Consider the following 23,032-nt stretch of genomic DNA (forward strand, 5'->3'; position numbering starts at 1 on the left):
GCACCACTACCAGCTCCTCCCTAGGTGTCCGACAGGGCGGGTCTCCAGTCAGCCTTGGGAGAGATTCCAGGCTGGATGTTGCAGCCCGGTCCTTGGAGGCTGCAGCCAGGTGCCCCTGTCTCAGGCCTTAGGTCGAGTTGCTGTCACAGCCACAGGCTTTCTTCCCTGTTTCAGGACATTGGCCTCTGATTTCAGGGGGCTTGGGAGCTGTGGGTTGGGGAATGTTTTCATGAGGCAAAGAAGCGAGGGGTTTGCAAGGCCATGTCCTCAGCCTGTGTTAGCTCCTAGCTCATGGCCGGTTTGTGTTCAGTTCAGACCCGGAAAACCAGGAAGACCTGTTATACTCTGTGGATGACGTGATTGTCCTGGAAATCGAGGTGAAAGGCTCAGTAGAACCTTTCCAGGTTCTCTTAGAACCGTATGCTCTCATCATCCCTGGGGAGAACTACATTGGCATAAATGTGAAGAAAGATTTTAAGGTACGTCCTTCTCTCTCCCCAGCGTACGCTAGCTGAGATGATGCCGAACTTGGGCACGGGTATAAGGAGGATGTGGCTGGAGGGGTAGATGGTGCCAGAAGATGAGGCTGTTCCCAGGGCCCCTGAACCAACTTGGTTCGCACAGATGCTGGGCCGGGTGTGTCTGTCATTTTATCGACTTCCCAGCATCCTCCAGATGAGAGGGCTGTGGAACCCGTTCCAGCGTTCATGGGTCTCTGGCAGGATATGGTGCCCGCACGCCCTGCAGTGTGCGTGGGTACCGTCGGCTGGTTAGAAATTAGTCGGGAGGGCGTCAGGAGGACCCTTCGCGAGCCCACAATCCCGCAGTCCTTTAACAAGCCCGGGCAGTCCTGGGGAGCCCGGATTGGGGGTGTGTCTTTCAGATGTGGAACAACAGCAAGTCGCCCATCACGTACATGTGGGGGAAGGTCAGCGACGGCCACATCATTGAAGTGGAGCCCTGCATGGGGACCATAGGTACTGCGGGGACGGCAGGAGGGGTCGTGACCTGCCTCGGACGAGCTGGGGAAGGAGACCTCGGCGTGGCAGGGCGCCGTGCAGGGGTCGTGGTGTCCTGTGAGCAGCTCCGGCTGTAGCCTGGCCGCACGCGGATGACAGACCGGCAAAGGCCAGACGTCCAGGCCCGCTCGCAGAAGGAACCCGCCCCTGCTTCCTTCCTCTACCTCTCGCTTTCCCCGTCTCTCCAGAATCCAATGAGGTCGAGGATTTTGAATTGAAGTTTACCGGGGGTGTCCCCGGCCCAGTAAGCCAGGACCTGCTGTGTGCGATCAGAGACTCGCCCTCGCCAGTGGTGTTACACATCGAGGCAGCCTTCAAGGTGCTGCGGGGAGGCCGGGCGGCTGGGTGGGCCGGGCGGGTGCCAGCGACAGGGCACAGAGGCCACTCCCAGGTGACCCAGTGACGGGCCCCTCTGGGCGTTTCAGGGGCCTGTCCTCGTCATCGATGTCTCAGCTCTTCAGTTTGGTTTGCTGCTCCTGGGAGAGAAAGCCACAAACACCATCCAGATCCAGAACGTCAGTCCGCTCCCAGCCACGTGGTGCATGAAGGAGAGTCCAGTCTGCCTCCAAGAGAGGCACGAGGGGGTAAGCGGGGCCCGGCCGGCTCCTCCGGTGCCGCGCCTCCTCCCCAGGAGCCGATTCACCCGTGTCGTGTCGCATTCGCACTGTGAAACTCGTGCTGGGGGAGGAAAAGCCTGCCTGGTGACTTCTGCCTGGCAGTGTCCCCAGTTCTGCCCATCGATGAGGCAGTCGCGGTTCTTTCTAGAGCAGGACTGAACCCTGACCTGGATTTTCCTGTTCCTTTCTCTACCATATAATGCAGACAGGACGCAGGTTTCTCTCTCTCTCTCTCTCTCTCTCTCTCTCTCTCTCTCTCTCTCTCTCTCTCTCTCTCTCTCTCTCTCTCTCTCTCTCTCTTCTCTCTCTCTCTCTCTCTCTGTCAGAGCAAGCAGCCTGAGTCGAGAAGAAAGTAGGTAGCTGAGCTAGGGGGGAAGCTTCCAGGGAGCCACAGGCCCAGCTGGCTCACCCCAAAGGTTCCAGACTTCCCAGGGATTGTGCCCGCAGTTCGAGTACCCGTCACCAGGGGGTGCTTGGGCCCGAGCTCGCAGCCCAAACCCAAAGGCTCCAAAGAGAAAACCCAAGTTTCATTTCCACTCAGATAGTGCTTTCCTCTTTACTATAAAATATAAAATACTGAGAGTGGCTGAGGGTCATCATCATCACATTTAAAATGTGGTATCACATTTGAATATGTTGTGTGATCCAAGTTGCAGGAAGCATCAGGTACCCTCTCCCCAGCATCAGTCAGTCCTAACTCACTGGCTGACCACCCCCACTCTTGACGCTTGGCGGCTTTAGATCCCCATGAGCTGCTCTGGTCTTCACTGCACATGTGAGCCTCTGGCCAGGTCTGTCTGGTGAGAGCGGCTCCCTCTGACTGCTCCCCGCCAAGGCCCCCATCCTGCTTGCCCACTCGCCCTCCTGGTCAGAACTTCCACATTCAGAAGCCAAGGAAAGGCTGTCGAAGCCACACATGATTGTATCTGCTAACATAGGATCTCTTTCCCCGGGGGTTTCTTTACCTGACGGCCCCACTTCTCTAGCGGGGCACTCTGAAACTCAGAAGCTATGACAATTTTCACTAAGTCACCAACACCATTGCCAAGAACTATTGCCAAGTGCCCCATTACACAGGCTTGGAGCTGGCCCTTTCCCTCCTAGGGCTCGTTGGTCTCTCTCCGTGGACCGTGGGACCACAGAAGGCTGGGACAGGGGCCGAGGGCAGGATGGCATCAATGTCATTAGGAAGGGAACTTTTCTTCAAGTGAAACCTTAGAGGGCCAAGATCTAGAACAAAATACAACTGCCCTGGCCACCCAGAGACCCCCTTTTTAGGCACTCCCTGGGCCATCTCGCCTTCTCTCACATCCCAGGCCCCTGCCCGAGGCACGTCTGAGGAATCTCTGGGATTTCCCAGAGCACAACTGGAAAATGACAAACCTCAGCCCACCTCCTCCTTTGGCAGAGGAGAGACAGAGAGGGACGGACTTCCACAGGGCCACACAGCTATGAGTGATGGAGTCAAATGAGACCCCAGGCCTCTAATTCCCAGTCTGTGTTTTTCTCCTACTGAGAAGAATAACGACATTTCATAATTGAAATAATTGACACTATTATAGTGTATTAAGATTTACGTCATAACTGAGGCTGGTAGGAATCCTGCGACCGCAGTTCTCTGCACGCTATTCTTTTGAGCTCTCACAAATAGTGTTGAGATTTAGGGTTTGTTAGATGAGCTCAGGTCAAGGGACCCAGAAACCGAGCCCCAGGGTGCAGGCCCCGCGCCCCACACACACACGGCTCCAAGGAAGATGCACGGGAGGAACAAAGACCAAAGAAATTAGAGGGACTCTTTCCTTACCAGTGGAGCGCGGCCCCCACACTTGAGCTAGAACACACAAGCCACTTTTTCTGGGAGTTAGGCTTAAGCAGCCTCTAGTGACAGCCAGCAGGTCCCTTCCACCAGTGCCAGGGAAGGTGAAACTTCAGAAACATGAGAGCACAGGGCCCAGGACTGCATAGCATGGCAGCCTGAGTGGGAAGTGGGGGTGGGAGAAGGCGGGCCAGGCCCACGTGGGGTGCCTTATACTCATCGTGTTGGTCTCGTGGAAGGAAGAGGCCAAAGAGAAGTAATGTCCCGCCTGGGTGTGATCTCTCAATGACCAGTGACACCCCACTGACCATAGGGCCACTCAGTCAGACCAGTGCTTTTAATTGCAGTTGAGGACAGGAAGAAGGGTAGACCAGAGCCCTCCCCAGGTCTACTCTTCTTCCTAAGCCTTTTCCCGTCCCCTCTCCCTTTGCCTGTGCGTCCGGCGTGGAGGGAGGAGGTGGACCTGCCAGGTGACCTGCTGGCAGGGAGAAATCTGTGGCTATGTGGAAGATTTCCGCCCACCAATTTAAGTGACTCGGTGGTTTTCCTTACTTAGCCCATTTCCCGTTTGCCCCCAAAATGCTCACCAGCGGCACTTGTGGCTGCAGCCTCTACCCCGGGACGACTCACAGGTTACGGTCCCAACCTTACCCCCAAAGTTTGCCACAAAATATCTCGCTTTGCTTATTATTTTAGCATTGCTCTAGTATATTGATAGTCTTTGGAAATAAATGACATCATTCTGTTTCTAGTAGTAGTATTTCCATTTACAAAATAGAGTAATTCTCGGTCCCTGAAAATGTCAAATTCTAGAAAACAGCATTCCTACATGTGATGTTAACATTATTCTCAAATAGTTGATAGCCAGGGATTCGTTCGATGAATCCGATTTATGTGTACATTTCTGTTACGTTAAGGTTAGAGATACAAGTTGTTTAGAAATAATTCCAAGAACAGTTTTTATATTTTATTTTCACATTGGAAACCAGTTAGAGTTGCTTCAGCCTGAGAGAGCATGTTTATGTAAAATTAACGCTGGTAGCAAGGTGCATTATTTTTTTTTTCTGAATGGGAAATGGGTTAAAGCTATCCTGACCCATGCCTGCTCAGTGGGGTGGGCTGGCCTCTCGGAGAGCCACCGTAACTGCCCCCAGCACGGCACCTCCCTCTGCCTTGTTCCTCTCAGATCTCTTGCCAGTCTCACCTGGAGACTCAGTTTTTGTCCTCCAACTCCTGAAACTCTGAGCTGTGCTCCCCACCTGCTTGCCGCCTCCTGTAGCCTAGAGCTGGGGGCAACTCGTGGGTAACCCTGGTTGGGCATGGCCAGACCCCAGTTCTGCAATTCCAAGTGTCCCCACTCCTCTGTCTGTATTGACCTCTCAATCAGGTGTCTCCTTTCGACATTGAGCCCTCAAGCGGCCAGGTTCACCCTCTGGGAGAGTGCAGAGTGAACATCACCTTGGAAGCCCTGCAATGCCAGCGTCTGTCCACCGTTCTGGTGCTGGAGGTGGTGGACGGGGCCTGGAGGTGAGGATGAGGGCGAGGGGGAGGGGTGGGGGAGGGCGAGGGCGAGGGCCGCCACAGCACACCTTCTGCATAGTCACGGTGTTTTCACTTTTACGTGTAATTAAGTATGTATCTATAGACATTTCAGAATTTAAAGGTATCAAGACATGTTTATTCTACAAAATTTGGAAATTACAGGAGAAAAATCCATCCCTTATGCAGCAATAACTTGCTGGTATCCTTCCAGTGTGTGCGTGATACTAATGTAAATTAGTACAACCGCGTTCTGAAATACTTTATTGACACCTAGTAGGGTGAAATAGGCCCATAACCTGTGACCCAGCATTCTTGATTTACTCCTTGCCCATGTGCAGTGGGCGCCGTGTGCTCACATGGGAATTCTCACAGCCAGACTGCTCATTAGAGTGAAGACCGGAAACAATGTTCCAGACAGGAGAACAGACAGACACAAGGTAGCTGGGGTATATTTAAATGAGTGAAGGCCATTTAAATGGAAGGAACACACTGAAGATTTCCAAGGTCATTAATGATATTTCTTCCTTCCTTCCTTCCTTCCTTCCTTCCTTCCTTCCTTCCTTCCTTCCTTCCTTCCTTCCTTCCTTCCCTCCCTCCCTCCCTCCCTCCCTCCCTTCCTTTCTTCTGGAAAATTTCTTACATATATAAAATAGAATAGTATAATGAGCCTCCATGTACCGATCACCTACCTTCAATAATTGTAAAATCACTGCACCCCAAATCCTCCTCCACTTCTCTGCACCCTTTCTCAAATTATTGTGAAGCATAATTGTTTTCTTAAGCTGTCTGCTGGTAATATTTTGTTTTGTTTTTTTTTTTAAGCTGGATGGTAATGGTATACAAGTTTTTTTTTTTTATTCTTTAAACCCTATATTTATACTGTCTAGATGTTTTATAGTCATTTCCACATATATTTTATATTTTGTTAGGAGAACAAATGCTCAATTTTTTTTTTTTTTTGGAAAATTTTTATAAAAATTTATTTGAGCCAAATGGAAAGTATGCCTGGAAACAAAATCTCAACAGAGTGAGAAAAATGCCTCTTTATATACTCATTTAAAATCTTTGCAAATACTCTTGAATTATCCTCCAAAAAAGACTGCGCCATTTTTGACTTCCGCTTACAGTGCATGAGGCTGCCCATTACACCACACTCTCCCAGCGAGGGATCTTATCTCACTTTTCACACTCTGACCCCCCGATGCGGGGTGGAGGGGCGCACCGCCACTGTCTCATTCGAATGATCTTTTCCACAACTATCATCAGTGCAGGTCTGCGTATGACTCTCTTCCTCACAGGTCATGTGTGGCACCTCGTGGGCCTATGGGAAGGTCAAGTCTGTCTTATCAGGGAGAATGCCTTTAATTAAGTCTTTGCTGGCTTCCTTTCCTTTCCTATCTCCATTCTTTCTTGTTAAAGGACTTCGTGTTACTCAGAATGTTTACAGTTGCAGGCGATGGACGCACGAATGTAACCAACTTAGGCAAGAAAAATAGAAACCAGTGGCTCCCGTAACTGGTTCCGATGATTCCAGAGCCTCCGGCCTTTTTCTCCGTCTGGTCTTCTGCTTCTCAGTCATTCCCCACCTGCCTTCCCTCTACCCCATTGCCACCCCAACCTCTGACTCTGCTTCTCTCTCTGTGTCGGCCTTTCTCTCCCATCGGCAAGGGCCCTTAGCCACTCTGCCCTGGGGAATTCAGGTACTTAGAACTCCAGGCTCACATACTCCCAGCTTAACAACCTCAGTGAAAAGTGGAACTGGCTTTCTCCACACACCACCACCCTGTGACAGGTCTGCAGAAGAAGCATGTAGGAAATGTTGCTGGATCCATACTACATGAATTTAACCTTTTCCCTCATGTTTTCCATCTCTCAGTGTTTTTGCTTTTTGTTCAGAGATGGCCTTGGCCCTACAGGTCACTAAATCAATCTTAGATAGATGCCCTTCTTTGGCAATCATGTTTTTAAATGCCCAGCTTTTTAGTTCTTGAATCGTTCCTCTTTTATAGTGATCACTTACGATCTTATGGATGCAGCATCCTCTCACATTTCCCCCAAGGAAACTAATTTTTGTTTCCTCACATTTTGGTTTGGAGTCCTCCTTTTTTGGTTTTTCTTCTGTATCCAGTAATCCTTGGCTGCCCATTTCTGTTTTTGAATGGAAGAGAAAGTTTGTTTGCATAAGAACCTGGTGGTGCCGGTTCCCTCTGAGTAAGTGGGTGCAGGTGTGGAGGACAAGGAGTAAAGCGTATGTGGAAACACAGTACACAGCCACCGGAATTCCATAAAAGGAAGGCGACCTTGGGAAGAGCAGCCCAAGTCAAGCCATGGAGGAAACCTACACTGGCCAGCTACACAAGTCATTCCATTCATTCATTCATTCATTCATTCATTCGTAAATAGGAATGTCGGACTAGATCTATTTGGTTGCTTTCCCTCCATCTGCATATCCTCGGTGAAATTTTTACATCATTTTCTGATTGGATTGTTTTATTGTTACCTTTTAAGAGGTTTTTTGTTTTTGTTTTTTACATATTCTAGGTATAAGTCTTTTATCCAATATGTGGCTTACAAATATTTTCTCCCAGTCTGTAAAATTTTGTCATTTGAAAGAAGAAAGGCCCTTCACAGAGCCAAACTTTTTAATTTTGGTGAGATCCAGTTTATCAAATTTTCCTTTTATATAAATTGTGCTTTTGGATCCTAAAGATTTTCTCCTATTGTTTTCTAAAAGTTTTATAGTTTTACATTTTACATTGAAGTTTGTGATACATTTTGAATTAATTTTTTAATAAGTTGTGAGGTTTAGGTAGCGCTTCAGTTTATTTAATTTTTTGCCTGTGGATATCTTAATTCCTCCAGCCTCTCATTTACTTAAAGGCTATCCTTCTCCTATTGAATTATTTTTACACCTTTCGTCAGAAGTCAGTTGAGACAACTCAAATGTCTTTAAACAGGAGACTAGTTAAACTGTGGTATATTCATACCATGGAATACTATTCAGCAATAAAAAAAAAAAGAGAGAGAGAGAGAACAAACTATTGATACACTCCACACTTGGCTGGATCTCAAGGGGATTATGCTGAGGGGGAAAAAAAGCAAATATCAAAAGATGACACACTGAACGATTCCGTTTATATAGTATTTTTAAAATTACAGAGATAGAGAACAGATTAATGGTTGCCAGGAGTTTGGAAGGAGGAGAGAGAAGTGACTGTGGCTGTGGCTATAAAAAAGTCCAGCGAGGCATCCTTGTGATGGACCGTTCCGCATCTTGCGGTGGTAGTATATGTATCTACACATGTGACCAAAGTGCATAAAAGTAAAAATACACAAATTGAAGCTAATTAAAATAAATTAATATAAATGGATGAATGGATAAATGAATGAATGAATGAAATAGGAGGTTAAGACAAGCAAAAAAAAAAAAAGTGTGCATGTAAACCTGGTGGCGTCTGAATAAAATTGATGGATTGTATCAATGTGGATCTCTTGGTTGTGGTATTGTACTGTGGTTATGCAAGATGTTAACCACTGGGGAAATTGGTGAAAGATATACAGTATCTCTCTCTATTTTTTTGTTGTTGTTGTTGTTGTAGCCGCATGTGAATCTACAATCATCTCAAAATAAAAAGTCAAAAGCAAAATATATATCATTTCTATTCCTCATACAAAAAAAAAAAAAAAAAAAAACAGACCTTTCATAGATCACTGTCTAGGTTTTCTGTGTTCCATTGATCTGGGCTCATTCCCCACCGATAGCACACTCTCTTGATTGCTGTGGCTACATAGTACGTCTTAACATCCAGTAGAGTGATTTTCTATTTTATTCTTTATAAAAATTTCTTTAGTCATTCTGTCTTTTGTCTTTCCATTTAAATTTTATAATCGGCTTGTCTGTACCTACAAAAATCCTTCCTGGGAGTTTGACAAGAATTGTGTTAATACCTATAGATCAATTTGTGGAGAACTGACATCTTTCCTATATTGACTCTTCTAATTCATGAACACGGCATGTCCCTCCATCTATTAAGTCTTTGATTTCTTTTATCAACGTTTTGTAGTTTTCGGCACACAAATCCTGTACATGTTTTATTAGCTTTATACCTAATTATTTCCATTTTTGAATGGTATTTTTAAATGGTATTGTATTTTTATACAATAAAAATTTTTATTACCATTTCTAATATCAATTCGAAATGATATTGTATTTTTCATTTCTGTTTCCACATGTTCATTGTTAGCATATAAAAGTGTGAATTATTTTAGTTGACTTTTTACCCTCTACCTTTGCTGGCTCATTAAGCCTAAGAGTTTTTAAAAAATAGATTCCTCGGGATTTTCTACATTGACCATCATGTCATCGGCAAATAGGGAGAGTTTTGTTTTTCTTCTGATCAGTATGCCTTTATTCGCCATGTTCTAGCTACCTTCCTGTGTATGCCGAGGTGCAGAAGCCGCACGTGTACCTGCAGAGCAGCCAGGTGGAGGTCAGCAACCTCTACCTGGGCGTGCCCAGGAAGACAGCCATCACGCTCATCAACGGCACGCTCCTGCCCACCCAGTTCCGGTGGGGCGAGGTGCGTGTGCCCGCACTGTCACCACCAGGTCTGCAGCCCTCAGCACCAGAGGCCCATGTGGAGGCAGACATTGGCCCCAGGGTCCCCCCCCCACCCTGCCCACACCCCCCAGGGGCAGATGCTTAGCCGCCTCCTCCACAGCCTGCCTTTGGCCCACAGTGCCCAGAAAAGCTGAGCTCTTCGAAGGAGCAGCACATCTGGTCTGCCTTTTCCTCGCCTGGTTTCTGGGAATCCTGGTTCCCTGCCTGAGAATGAGTCTCTGATGCACAGAGCCAGACTGTAGCCCCTGGCTGGTCCACACAACTGTTAGGAGCCCAGCTGAGGCATTGCCCTTGGCGCTGCCTGGAGCCTGCCCTGCATGCCATGGGAGATGGGACCACATTCCTGTGCCTCAGAGGCTGCTGCCCTTTGCTCCCTGTTACCCTGGGACTCCTAGGGTGGCTTGTTTAGTTCAGGCAACCCTTGACAGGTATGAGGTCCATCCAGGGCGGAGGAGGAAAGGAGACACGACCTGTGGTTTATCCCACCAGTGAGCGCCTGGCACTGCTGTTCTGCTGCGGGTCCCCGGTCTGCCAGCCTCCAGCAGAGCATACAGCAGTGCTGAGCCCTCTGTCTGGATTCCAGGCGTACCCTGGGAGCCCAGCACATGACAACAGGCCCACCCATGTGTCTTCCAGCTCCTGGGACACCAGGCAAGCTTCTGCACAGCAAAGGTCTCCCCCAGAAGTGGCATACTGGGCCCCAGTGAGGAGCTCCAGCTCAGTCTGGAGTTGACTACTCATACACAGGTGAGCAGGGGCAAGAGGGCACCCGAGGGGCTGGGAGGGCACCCTGCAGCTGTCTGCATCCGTGCCACCAGCGTGCTCAGCCTCAGACCCACTCCCGGTCTTTGTGAGTGGGGAAGAGACTTCTTGCATTTGGGTCTGAGAGCCCCGTCAGGAAGCCTGGAGCAGGCCTGAAACGGATGTGCCCTGGAGCCCACCGGCCATGTCTAGCCTTTGATACCAGCGTGGCCCTCCCAGGCCATTCTCTGGGCCACAGGTGGGCCCAGCTGTCCAGTTAGCCCAGAGATCCAGGGCAGAGCTGCTGCTCACGGCGAGCCCCATGCTGGGTGTTGCTGGGGAGGCTGACTGGCAGCCAGGCCCCTCCTACGAAGGGCACAGTGTCTCTGTGGCATGGCCTACAGCAAAGCCATCAGGGCGGCATGTAAACAAGAAGCTTTTTCCTTCAGAGATTTGGAGACCCAGGTCCCAGTTCCTCACTCAGAGTGGGCTTTCTTGCAGAGCTGAGCCTGAGCTCAGGGTACAGAGATGGAGGGACCCTGGCCCGGCAAGGAGCAAACCTCCCTCAGGAAGGGTCTGACTTCTGTGGTAGCAGCTTCCTCAGAGTCAATGCGCAGCTTCTCCAGAGGTCCACTTTGAGGGTCTCCCTTCGTGTGGACCTGCCCAGGTCTTTGGAGCAGGCACAGCCTGGAGCCCTGAGGAAGGGGCCAAGCCCCCCTAGCCCTCCGCAGGCTGGGCCCATGCATGGTGGCTCAATGGAGGGCCTGGGAAGCCCTTCCACAGGGAGCCTGGACAGAAGCCAAGGCCTTCGTGCTGAGCGCTCACCTCAGCCCTGGGACTTCGCTGTGGTGATGTGCACCTGCTGGCCTTTCGTCTAGGACCAGCTGACGGATCTGGCGCTCCCTTGTACCGTGTCAGGCATGAAGGAGCCGCTGGTTCTGGGCATCTCTGGGAAACCCCAGGGACTACAAGTGGACATCACCATCTCTACAGAGGACGCTGATAGGAGGTGAGCCCAGGGCCCGGGCCCAGCGACCATGTGAAGAGCCAGGATCGCCCCGTGGTACCAGCCTCCTTTCCACCGATTCCTGCAGCCAGGAAGAAGGGGCCACAGTGTAATCGTGGCTCCCGACCGCCTCTGCAGGCACAGATCCCTCTGCCCCTTCTTGCCCTCTGTGTGGTCTCCCCCACCCCCCACGCCACTAGGAGGCATGGTGTCTAGGCAGGTAGGGGATGGCTGGGGCAGGGCAGTGGGCCCCTTAGGCTCCTCCACATGAGGCCCACGACTGGGAGACTCGCCGGTCTGCTCCTGGCCGGGGGAGTCGTGGAGTCTGAGGCCTCTCTTGGCGTCATGGGCTAACAAGAAGAGTGTGTCTGCGGGTAGCAGCTTGACGAGGAGTGAGTCCGAGGGCAAAGCCTGGTTTCTAGGCAGCTCTCGCACCCTCGCCCAAGGTGGCTCGCTGGACAGGACCAAGGGTGCTGTGCAACCTCGTGCCCTTGGGCACGGGGCGGGATCCCCAGCACAGAGCTGTGGCTACACCACAGGGAGGAGCTCCGCCTGGACTTCGGCGCCACAGTGCCACTGAGGACCTGCGTGAATCGCCAGCTCATCTTGACCAATCGCTCCCCGATCCAGACCCCTTTCACCCTCAAGTTTGAGTTCTTTGGGAGTTCTCCAAACAGCCTGAGCCAAAAACCCAGCCTGTAAGTCTGGTTTCTCTCAGAGGCAGTCACCTGGGAAGACGTGGCCAGGTGGGGTTTGCCCGGTAGGGCCTCTGCGTGGCTCAGGTGGCCAAAGGCCGGTGGGCGTGAGGAGCGGGAGGATGTGTTTTCACAGGTAGACATGGGAAGATGCGGAGAGGAAATGCTTCCTGCTGCCCACCTCCCAGACCCTGAGAGGGCCTGTGGCAGAGGCTGGGATTGGGGCCCCATCTTCTCAGCCTGGCCAGCTGCGGTGGAGGGCTTCTGATAAACCAGGCCATACTCAGGCCAGTGGATGAGGGAGATGATACTGGAGGTGGAGGGAACTGGGTGGGCAGAGATGTGGCGGTCAGGCATTCTGCAAAGCTGTAAGTTGAAATCAGCCACAGGGAAAGTTATTTACACCTCAGAAATGGGCAGTTTGCCAGCACCTTACTGCGAACACCTCACTGCCAGATCGCTAAGGCCGGGGAGTCCAACTTAAAAACCACTGGCGTGGATGGCGGGGAGCCACCAACAGTTTCCAGAAAAGTTAGTGTGCACTCACACCTGGACAGGTGTGAGCAGGAAAAACTGGAAATGGGCCTTTTGCAGAAAGCCAGGCAAGAGATGGGGAGTCTGGGCTGCATTTGCCTCCAGGGGTCACCAAGGCACAGAGCCTGGGGAAGAGGGGCTTCCTACCCTAAAACCCTCCTGATTTTCTTGGGGAGCAGTCCTTGGGGTCAGCGGGTGGTTTCAGGTAATAGGGGTGTGGTAGGAGCAAAGACCCTGGAAGGTAAAAAAAAAAGAGCTGACCAGCTGTCCCCTGGGCCACCGCCTCCTGCCAGGTACCCAGTGGGAGGCTGGTTGCCAGGGGAGGTGGCTCAGGCCTGAGGATAGGCCCAGCTGCCTTGTTGTGATTTCTGTGTCCTGTCTGGTAAAGCCCCGACATATCTCCCGCCCTGCTGAAGACAGCGCGGATTCGCAAGAAGTTGGCCAAGAAAGAGCAACTGGGTAAGAGAGCCCCAGGGCAAGCGCCGAGCGGAGGCCCGGCCGGAGGGGGGTTCTCCGTGTCCTGAGGATGCGGGCTGGCGATGCAGCAATAGCACCTTGGCCACCGCCGTGTCTTTCCCTGCAAGGTCCCTGGGATGGCTGTGGCCCTCCACCTGACAGCCCCTCTCTTTTGAATGAATCTATCTCCTCGCTCGGGCATAAGGCTCGTGCACAGGGCCTGCATTTGATTTGGGATGGGTAGCAACTCAAGAGGAAGGGCTTCCATTGGGGCCTGGGCCCATGGGAGGTGAGAGGGGCTGACCCCTGAATGCTGGGCTCCCGGAAGAAGTCTTTCGCTGGACCTGTAGGGTGTCTTGTTTGGTACTGTGCTTTGCTCACACTTGAGGATTTGGACCTCATTGCCCTTTCCTGGTTCTCCCCCAGATTTTATGGAAAACATGTTGTCTCACGGGAAAGGAGCTGCTTTCTTTCCCCACGTTTCCCAGGGCATGCTGGGAGCCCACCAGCAGCTGCCCATCGACATCACAGGCTGTGCGAACATGTGGGGCGAGTACTGGGACAACCTCATCTGCACGGTGAGGGCTTGCAAGTGGGCGATGGCCTGAGGCGCCAGGGACCTGACCCCGGCCCTCGCCTTCAGGCTCTCTCTTTTCCAACACGTGGCCCTCAGCCTCTCGCCTCTCACCAAGTAGAAAAACGATGGTCACTGAGCTGGGGACAGGCATTTGCATTTGCAGCAACTACTAGGATTCAGGCGGCAGGCATCCTCGGGAACAGTGGAATTTTCCACACCTTTTCCCGTGTGGTCCTGTGAGGCTGGGACCACACTGAGGAGGGCAGAGGAATCAGATAAGCCGACGACCCGGGCCAGGACTCAAGACCTGGAGCGGGGAGTAAGTGCAGATACACAGTAATGTCCTCCCTGAGCCAAATCCTCCTATAACCTTCAGTGCATTCATTCATTCTCATATCAGTTCATTCATTTACGTATTACTTATTCAGCATGAATTGAGTACCTACTGTGTATGGGTTGTTAAGCAGGCCACTAGACTATGGAGGGTACAGAGATGAATAAGATAATAGACAATAGCAACAAGGAGCTCTTAGTTTATTATGGAGGGGTAAAACACATACATTACCCTGCACGATTTAGTTACGGCATAGAAGATTTTCATGAACTATTTAGTATATAGGACAAGTTAATTATAGTAGATAATTGCTTTATATTACTTGTTTCATGTATGACAAAGCATTGATCATCTTAATATACAAAGAGTTCTTATCTATCAATAAGGGGGACAAAGCATCCCAGGTGGGCAAAGAGAATGAATAGGCAATTCAGGAATGATTCAGGTGACCGAGGAACATGTAAAATATGTCACCATCCGTGGTAATTAAAGTCACACTGAAGTGCTGGTTTTGGTGAGTCTTGAGGTTTAAAAGTCGTTGGTGGAGGTGCGGGGGTAAAGGTGCTCTCGGGCCCTGCAGGGTGGGGGTGGCGGGAAATTCATACCGCGCTTTGCAGGTGCTTCGGCCGTGTGCTGGGCACACACACAGTTTCCCCGAGGAAAAGTGGATATGTGAACTAATAACATCATACCAGTTTCCTTTTCTTCTCAGGGTTGTTTACGATGGTGGTGGGGGCGGGGGGAGGACCTAAGCATCCGTGTTCATCGGTAGGAGGTTTGATAAGAAATATGAGCTCCATCCATACAGCCCGTTAAGTGACGCCGTAACCCTTCATTGATAAAATTATCATATGTCGCGAGGAAAAAAGAGACGATTTGCAAAACAAAAGCATGCGTGCCATATGCTCTCGTTTCTATCTGTTTTATGTACACAAAAGAAGTCTGTCTACATGATTGTACGTGAAACTGTTGACAGTGAGTCACGCTGAGGGGGTAGGATTATGAGTGACTGTCACACTGTAGATTTTAATTTTTAAAAAATAAACATTTATTTTTATTAGCGGAGAGAAATAATGTTCTTTCCATTTACAAGATAGAAAAATGTGACTGAAGGGGCCGTAAGAGGCCAAAGGTGGTCAGGCTGGGGGATCTGTACAATTTGGGGGCTGGACAGGAGAGCAGAGACAGAGGGAAGGGCATGGAAGCCGGGGCTCAGAGGCCAGGCAGCCCCAGGCCTTCAGGGTGTCTGGTGTGAGCATCAGACAGTGGAGAATGAGTCTGGGCGCAACTGGAACCAAGCTATGGAGACCTTGGGCTGGCTGGAGAACGAAAGGCCTTGCAGGGAGGGGATGAGGAGGCAGGGAAGGCGGTAGCGGCTGGTGACGAGAGTGACAAAGGATTGGTGTGTGTTTGCAGGTGGGAGACCTGCCACCGTCGGTCATCCCAGTGCACATGGCGGTGGTGGGCTGCCCCATCAGCTCTCTGAGGACCAACTACACCACCGACCAGTTCCAGAAGGAGCCCGTCATCAGGTGCCCCACCCCCAGCCTCATACTCTACCCCCTTGACACCCTCCGGCCTCCAGCCTGGGTGGCTGCTCTTTAGTTGACCCAGGGCCAGCTGGTGCTCCCCAGTAAGAAAGCCCCCAGGACAGGGTTTCCCTGAGGGGCACAGGCCTCAGGGGACACGGCAGCTCCCTGCACATCTCAGAGTGCTGTTGGGAGACATAGTAGCAAGTAGTCAGTGTGGCCTGAGCTCAGTTCTGTACCTGGGACCCCTCACACCAGCTGAGGTGAAATCTGTCCATCTGTCAGTGTGGTCGTAGGTGCAGGGGCTGGCGGGGCAGTTACCAAGGTAGTGAAGAGCCCTGGGTCACAGTTCACCAGGCACTCCAGCTCTGGGTCTTGGTGACTCCAGGATGAAGACAGACCACTGTGGAGCCTCCTCCCTGCCTGCCCCCTAACCCCAGCCCTCCTCTCTGAAGTAACCCTGCCCGCAAGGTGTGTGCTGGAGGTGGCTGTACTGATCCTGGTCTCCCGCCCCCAGGTTCAGCACCCAGGTCTCTGGAGGAGATACAGTTACCCGGGTCCTTCGCCTGAATAACTCCAGCCCCTGTGGTGAGAGGCTCACGAGATAAATTGGGGCTCTCACTATAGACTATGCCATGGGGTGGGCTGGGGGAAGCTGGTGGCCCATGACCAGGACCCCCAGGAATCCAGGTGGCCTGTGGTTACTGAGGGAGGCCCCTGAGGGCCAAGGCAGGAAGTGACCAAGCCAGCTGGGTATTTTCAGAAAGAGCCACTTATATCCCCAAGGACAAGACTTGCCTCTGCCCAACCCAGGGTCTCCCAATGCCCATAAGGCCACAGATACCCTGTTCTTGTCAGGGACAGACACTTGAGGCGGGCACCTATTCTTGTTCCTTTAGCCAGCGGTACCTGAGCTACATGCCAGGTGCTGTTCAAGGAGCTGGGGATACAGAGGAAACAGGACAGCTAGGTCTCTGCTGAGTGGCTTCTGTCCCGATGGGCAGGACAGCCATGACTGTAGACTGCTGGCATATTGAATACATTGTGACTACCAGAAAAGGCCAGAGTGCTAGGGACTATAACAAGGGCCCCAGGCTCCCCTGTGGAGGGGTGTTCAGGCTGAGTCCAGGAGGAAGGGCAAGCCAGGGCCTGAGGGGCCGTATGGGGATGGAGAGGAGTGTCTGGGCCACAGGAAGAGCTATGGCCAGCTCAGAACCAGTCAGAACTTCTGGGCGAGGATCAAGGCTTGGCCTTCCACCCCAACTGAACCAGAGTCCACAGGGGCAGGGCTTGGGCACTGTCGGTTTTAAGCTCCTCCGGTGACTTAAAAGAAAATTGGGAGAAAGGACGGCTGCTCTGTGTGACCCTGCTTGTTCTTGTCTGCCAGATGCGTGTAATTAGAACGGGAGTGTGTATTGAAGACGACTCTCTAACCACATCTTTATCAAGTTCTCCTGGCATTTCCGGGAGTTTTGCTTTATGTTTTTTTAGGTGCTCTATTGTTAGATGCATTTGAGAACGACATCTTCACAAACGATGCCTTTTATCACCCCGTAGGGTTGGTCCTCATGCCCCCTTCAGTGCTTGGATCCCATCGTCTCCCCTTGTGTTAGCATCGCTGCCCCCGGTCGCTACCAGCATTGTCCTCCTCATCTCTTCGCTCATCCCTCTGTTTTCACCCTTTGCGACTCTGATACGTGTTTCTTCGTAAACGGAGCCAAGCTTTTTGAAAAACCGATCTGACATTCTCTATCTTTTAAGAGGAAAAGCCGATCTATATGGTTTCTTCTTAGTTTATGATTTGAGAATCCTGGCAAGACAGAAGTTGTCATGGCGGCCTTCAAAGACTAGCCTGGCTGGGGGAGGATGTAAACGCAGAGGGGGGCTAATAGATGGAGGGGATACAGGATTCGGAAGGCCCAGGGAGGTCAGCAAATAGGCCGGGAGTAGAGGCGATGGGGAGAGCACAGAGTGCCTGGGTTCATGCATTTGGACACGAAGTTCTGGTCCTATGATCCGGAGGGCTGGGGTGACAGAGCCAGACGGTATAAGCCTATGGATCTTTCTTTCAACAAGAATTGCCTTAAGTGGATTAGAGAGGAAGCAAGTCCCCGCTCTACACTGAATATGGGAGAATGGGTGGCCTCTGAGGGGCTGCAGGGAGCTGGGGGCACAGGGGAGATCTGTCTGCCCCTTTCTTATTCCTTGCTCCTCTCCCCTGACCCCGACGTCAGACATCCGCCTGGACTGGGAGACCTATATTCCTGAAGACAGGGAGGACCGGCTGGTGGAGCTGCTGGTGTTTTACGGGCCACCCTTCCCGCTGCCGGACCAAGACGGAAACAACCTCTTGTGCCCTGAGACCCCCGAGAGCAGCATCTCCTCTTTATCCTCAAGTCTCTCTAACGAGTCTGAGTCCAGCCATGAAGCTGTCCAGGCTGTGAGAAGCGAGGGCAGGGCGGGCTGGCTGCCCAGGTGTGACCAGTGGGCTTTGAGCCTGCGTGAGCCTCACTGACATCTTGATGACAGGCCGAGAGCAGCTGTAGTACCCCACAGATCATCTCGGTCGTTCTGCAGGGGCACGAAGGAGAGCCCTCTGACCATCTGTACCGTGTCAGCCCCAAGCAGGTGGTGAGTTGGATGGGGCTGGGAACTGCCTTGTGGAATCCCGCACTGGCCCGGCGGTGGCCTGGAGCAGCGCTGAGGCTGCTGTGCCTGTGCCAGGTGGTCCCCGCAGGGGGCAGCAGCACCATCTCCATCTCCTTCACACCGGTGGTCCTTGGCCCCAGCATCCTGCACAAGGTGGAGTGTACAGGCTATGCCCTGGGCTTCATGAGCTTAGACAACGAGGTGAGCCCTCCTGGCCTGGGGTGGCACCAAGCCACTGCCTGTCTCCTGGGTAGCACACTGCCTACCCATCCCAGAGATGGCCAGTAATCGGCTTGGCTCGGTAGGTGGAAAGGGAGCTTCCAGGCAGGAGGCGGCGCCTGCAGGGCTTCGACGTCCAGCCCCTGAGGCTGGACCTGCATAGCTACGTGCGGCCCGCGCAGTGAGTCCGCTGGGCCACCCAGCCTCCCTCCATCCCCCTGTGGGGACCACCCTTACTAGACACTGGTGGGGGCCAGACAGGCTTCTGGGAGCAAAAATGACGGGAATGGGAGGGAAGAGAAGCCAGCAGGTGAGCAGAGTAGGGGCGGCCAAGAGGCCCCAGAGGCCCAGCCTGGCCCCCGTTGCTGGCAGGCTAAGCATGGAGCTGGACTACGGAGGTGGCATGGAATTCTGGCTCCAGGCCAGTGACCTCATCCCCGAGCAGCCGTGTTCTGGGGTGAGTATGTTTCACCCCCTGGCCCTGCCAATTTACCTGGACCTCAGATGTCCCTGTAGACCGTTCTGAGGCACAGGTCTTATATAGTCTGAGTCTCCTTTCCTCATACCCCTACCCCTACCCCAAAGCCATGGGCTTGAGGAAAGGGGATGCATCCCCAGCCTCCCTTACCTCTGTGGTCACCCAGGTGCTGAGTGAACTGGTGACTACCCACCACCTGAAGCTGACCAACACCACGGAAATCCCACACTATTTCTGGCTCCTGGTCTCTAGGCCCTTCTCCGTTTCTCAAGATGGAGCTAGCCGCAGCCACAGGGCTCCTGGCCCCGGCCGGGAGCAGCAATGTGAGGAGTGGGCAGCGGTGGGCAGGCCGCTGGTGCTCCGCCCACAGGAGAACATGCTGGTCAGTGGAAGGTTCTGTGGTCCTCGCCATCGGTAGCCACACCCCCACCCCGCCCCCCGGCCAGAGTCACCTTCCCCCACGTACACACACGTGCATGCAGACCAGGCACTTCAACCCACCCTTATGTCTATGCTCAGACGCTTGTATCCAAACTGCACGTTTGGCCCCCCTCCCCCATGCCCTGTGTACTCGGGGGCACTCAGGAGCACTCCCGCTAGACACGCTCTTTCTACGTGGGTGCTGACACATGCAGGTAAGACCTGATGTATCCGGGTGAACACGCACGAGTCCCAGACACACCAGACTCCTCCCTTTCGTTCCCTCTGTCAACATCCTGGTCAAGGCCCAGGCAGTCCCGTGAGCACCTCCACTTGGCACACAGACCCCTTTTTCCTCACGTGCCTTCACGTTTTGTCTGAGAGCTCAGGTGCGTTCAAGGTTTGATTGCCATTTTTCAACCAGTGTAAGGCACTCCAGGTCCCAAAGCGACTTAACCTCTTCTGATGAGGCCTCAGTGATAATAGGATCCTGGATTTGCAGGGCTGGGGGCAGGGTGGTCTTGGGAATGCCAGGGCCTCGGTGAGAACATGAGTGTCTTCTGCCTTTGCTAAGGCATTTAGGATGAGGACAGGTCACAGGCCATGTGAGTGACTGGCTGTGTGCACCCGCATATCTGCGCTCTGGGCTCCTGAGTGTGCACAGCCAGGCCAAGAACAGCCGGCCAGGCTGGGCGCGCACCCTCTCTCCTAACTTCCCTTCTGCTTCAGAGGTGCCTTCCTCCTCTCCTCTGAGGAACTTCCCTTCATGCCGCTGCCGCTTAGAGCTGCAGCCAGGCCCTCGTCTCTGCACATTCCTGGGTCATCTCAGCCTCTTGCAGACTGTCAGTGAGCAGCTGGATTCTCCTCCAAAATGCACACTTCGAAATAGGTGTACTGAGTGCCTGCCATGTGGCACAGTGCCGGGGCCTCTGACTCCCGACCAGAATCCTTTCCCAAACTTATTGTCCAAACTGAATTCCTCATCCTCCTCCCCACCCAGTCCTGCCCACACCTGCGTCTCCTCACACCTCCTCTTTCGGTGGTGGCATTTTATCTCAGCAAATACCACCGCCCTCCCCCAGCCAGAACTCCGGCACCTCCTCATCCTAGACTCCGCACGGTGGCAGCCACCAGGCCCTGCTGCCCGCCGCTCAGCCTCTCGGCACGTCACCCTTCTCTTCATCCCACACCCATGTTTTGGTCTAGGACAATGGTTTCCAAGCCTGGCAACACAGCAGCGGCCTTTAGAAAGTTTATTAGGAATCGTTCAGAGCCCTCACCTCCAGAGCTCTGAACGTTTAACACGCGCCTCAGCCGATACTGATGAGCTAGTCCCAAGGCACCGTGTTCGAGGCCCATGCATCCAAGCCCCATCCTGCTGGGCCCAAGCTACATATCGGCCCCTAACTAATGTCTTCTCTCACTCGAGCTCCCCAACCCTGCCTTCTCACAGCAGCCAGCGTGACCTCTGAGGAGGGCAAAGCTGGCTCAGATGTCTCCCTGCTTAAAACCCATCAGAGGCTCCTTACTGTCCTCAGGATGAAGACACAGGCCGTACCTGAGCCTCTGAGCCTGGTCACGCAGCGGGGTGAAGGGCAGGCATGGCATCATCCTCCATGGTGCTGGACATGGGACAGGGAACAGTGTTTGTGGGATGAATGAGCCTGACTGGTGCTGGGGGAGGCGTGCTGCTGGGCCGTCGCTGGGCAGGGCTGGGTCAGTCTGGGCCCTGCAGGCCGTGCTGCGTGATGACTGAGCTGGGACCCTGTGGGGCCTGCAGGGGCTGTGGGAAGGCAGGACAGAGTTCCGGGTGGGGAAGCAGCCGCCTGCCTTCGGCAGCCTGAGGTGACAGTCTGTCCACGCCTGCTCAGGTGAACGTGTCCTTCTCCCTATCCTTGGAGCTGCTCACCTATCAGAAGCTCCCGGCTGACCAGATGCTTCCTGGGGTGGACGTTCGGCAGAGCGCGAGTGGCGAGAAAGAGATGGTGTTTACCCAGGACCTGCTCCTGCAGTACGCCAACCAGACCGCTCAGGTGAGTCCCAGGCCTGCCCCACGTGCTGGGGGTGGAACCAGGCCGGACTCTGTTCTGGTGGGGCCCGAGGAGGATACACTGCAACAGGACCCTCAGAAATAAGAGGAGCCCTGGCCCTTCCCCGAGGGCCCAGCCCGGCCTGGCAGACGCCTTGCACATGGCGAGACGAGGGTCATCCGTCCTTATCTTAGGAGCTCAGGTGAGGTGCTACAGTCATAAATCAGGGAAGTCTTCCTGGAGAAAGTGGCACGTGAAGCCTCCTATTTAATTACTGGTTAATGGAGGGAGAAGGGAAGTTACATTGAAAGTCAGGCTGAAGGAATGGCCTGATGGGTGGGGACAGGAGGCAACCGAGGTAGCTGAGGGACGACTGTTGGGCTTATGTTGGGCTTCGAGCACCAGGGTGAGCACCACAGGCCTAGTTCTGTGGACCCTGACAGATCACAGGGCTGTGGTGTGGAGCCGAGCTGAAGGGGCCAAGGGAAAAAGTGAGATGGCCCGGAGCCCAAAAGGAGCACATGGCTGGACAAGAGGGGGAGGAAGGCAGGAGGGCGACCCCATCGGGGAGCAGAAACCAGAGCTTGATGAGGGCATGGGTGGCGAGGGCGCAGATGGCGTCTTCCTGGAACCTCTACCTGCACGGAATCCCCCCAGCAGCCGGGGCTTTAGACGGCGGCGCCGGCCCCCTTCCGCCCACCATGGTGCTGCTTGTGTGTTCCTCAGAAGTGTCACTACTCGGGGTCAGCGGGGCCCACGTGTCCCTGAGACCCTGGCTCAGAGCCCAGCAGGAGTGGGCAAGGTCGCCCGGTCCCCATCAACTTAAAGGCTCTGTCCCCACAGGTGGTGCCCCTGCGGGCCACTGTGGCCGTGCCTGAGCTGCAGCTCTCCACCAGCTGGGTGGACTTTGGGACCTGCTTTGTGAACGAGGGGCGGGTCCGGGAGGTGTACCTGATGAACCTGAGCGGCTGCCGGAGCTACTGGACTGTGCTGATGGGTACGTCGTGCCCCCTGTGCAGCCGGGCCAGGAGCCCCAGGAAGGGGCCTTTGTACCCTGTTCCTGCAGCCTGGCTCCCCAGGGCTGGTACCACCTGGGAATCCCTGCAGAGGTGGCCAGGTCCCCATCCTAGGTGATCTCTGTGGCTGCACACCAGAGATGGGGGAGAGAACTTCCTGGGGCGGCTCCTGGAGCTGCCTGCCCTTGAGTGTGCTCCCTTACCCTTGGTGCAGGCCAGCAGGAGCCAGACAAGGACCCTGTGGCCTTCGGGGTCTCCCCAAGCAGCGGTGTGCTGGAGGCGCGACCAGTCAATGCACCCCCAACCTCCGTTACCCTGCAGGTTCTCTTCACTGCCAGGTACAGCCCCTTCTAACCTCGCCATCACTGCCCACAGGCCTGGGCGCCCCTCTTACCTCAGCCCCTGCGGCCCACAGGAGCAGGGAGCTGTACGAGTCCACGCTGGTGGTGGAAGGTGTGCTAGGCGAGAAGGCCTGCACCCTGCGGCTCCGCGGCCAAGGCTCTTATGACGAGAGATATGTGTCGCTGCACCATCTCTGAGGCTCTGCCTCAGCCTCCCAGCTTTGGAAAGGAACACAGCCCAGAGCTAAAGAGCCATGACACACACTGGAGGACCTGTGAGCCGCTCCTGGGACGGGGGGACCCCCACTTCCAGGGCACTGCTCTCCACCTGGGCCCTGCATGTATGTCCTCAGAGCTAATATAAAGGACTAGTCACACTACCGTGAAGACCA

The 23,032-nt window shown here is 53.5% G+C and overlaps 1 protein-coding gene across 1 annotated transcript in view; it reads left to right on the top strand.

The window, feature by feature from the left end:
* The window catches only part of DLEC1 (DLEC1 cilia and flagella associated protein), a 51,090-nt gene extending 28,081 nt beyond the window's left edge, over positions 1-23,009 (top strand). The window contains exons 15-37 of the mRNA XM_036218690.1: positions 311-479; positions 884-977; positions 1,208-1,338; positions 1,445-1,603; positions 4,840-4,979; positions 9,421-9,574; positions 10,252-10,362; positions 11,235-11,352; positions 11,856-12,060; positions 12,980-13,050; positions 13,474-13,625; positions 15,375-15,490; positions 16,005-16,075; positions 17,722-17,927; positions 18,017-18,118; positions 18,212-18,337; positions 18,442-18,536; positions 18,728-18,812; positions 19,000-19,215; positions 21,125-21,286; positions 22,127-22,280; positions 22,514-22,637; positions 22,715-23,009. Coding sequence (XP_036074583.1) covers positions 311-479; positions 884-977; positions 1,208-1,338; positions 1,445-1,603; positions 4,840-4,979; positions 9,421-9,574; positions 10,252-10,362; positions 11,235-11,352; positions 11,856-12,060; positions 12,980-13,050; positions 13,474-13,625; positions 15,375-15,490; positions 16,005-16,075; positions 17,722-17,927; positions 18,017-18,118; positions 18,212-18,337; positions 18,442-18,536; positions 18,728-18,812; positions 19,000-19,215; positions 21,125-21,286; positions 22,127-22,280; positions 22,514-22,637; positions 22,715-22,838 — 3,085 coding nt within the window. The 3' untranslated portion in view covers positions 22,839-23,009. The remainder of the gene's footprint in view (positions 1-310; positions 480-883; positions 978-1,207; positions 1,339-1,444; positions 1,604-4,839; positions 4,980-9,420; positions 9,575-10,251; positions 10,363-11,234; positions 11,353-11,855; positions 12,061-12,979; positions 13,051-13,473; positions 13,626-15,374; positions 15,491-16,004; positions 16,076-17,721; positions 17,928-18,016; positions 18,119-18,211; positions 18,338-18,441; positions 18,537-18,727; positions 18,813-18,999; positions 19,216-21,124; positions 21,287-22,126; positions 22,281-22,513; positions 22,638-22,714) is intronic.
* Positions 23,010-23,032: the final 23 nt, after the last annotated feature.

This window comes from Rousettus aegyptiacus, unplaced genomic scaffold (assembly GCF_014176215.1).
Source record: "Rousettus aegyptiacus isolate mRouAeg1 unplaced genomic scaffold, mRouAeg1.p scaffold_m13_p_4, whole genome shotgun sequence".
Taxonomy (NCBI): domain Eukaryota; kingdom Metazoa; phylum Chordata; class Mammalia; order Chiroptera; family Pteropodidae; genus Rousettus; species Rousettus aegyptiacus.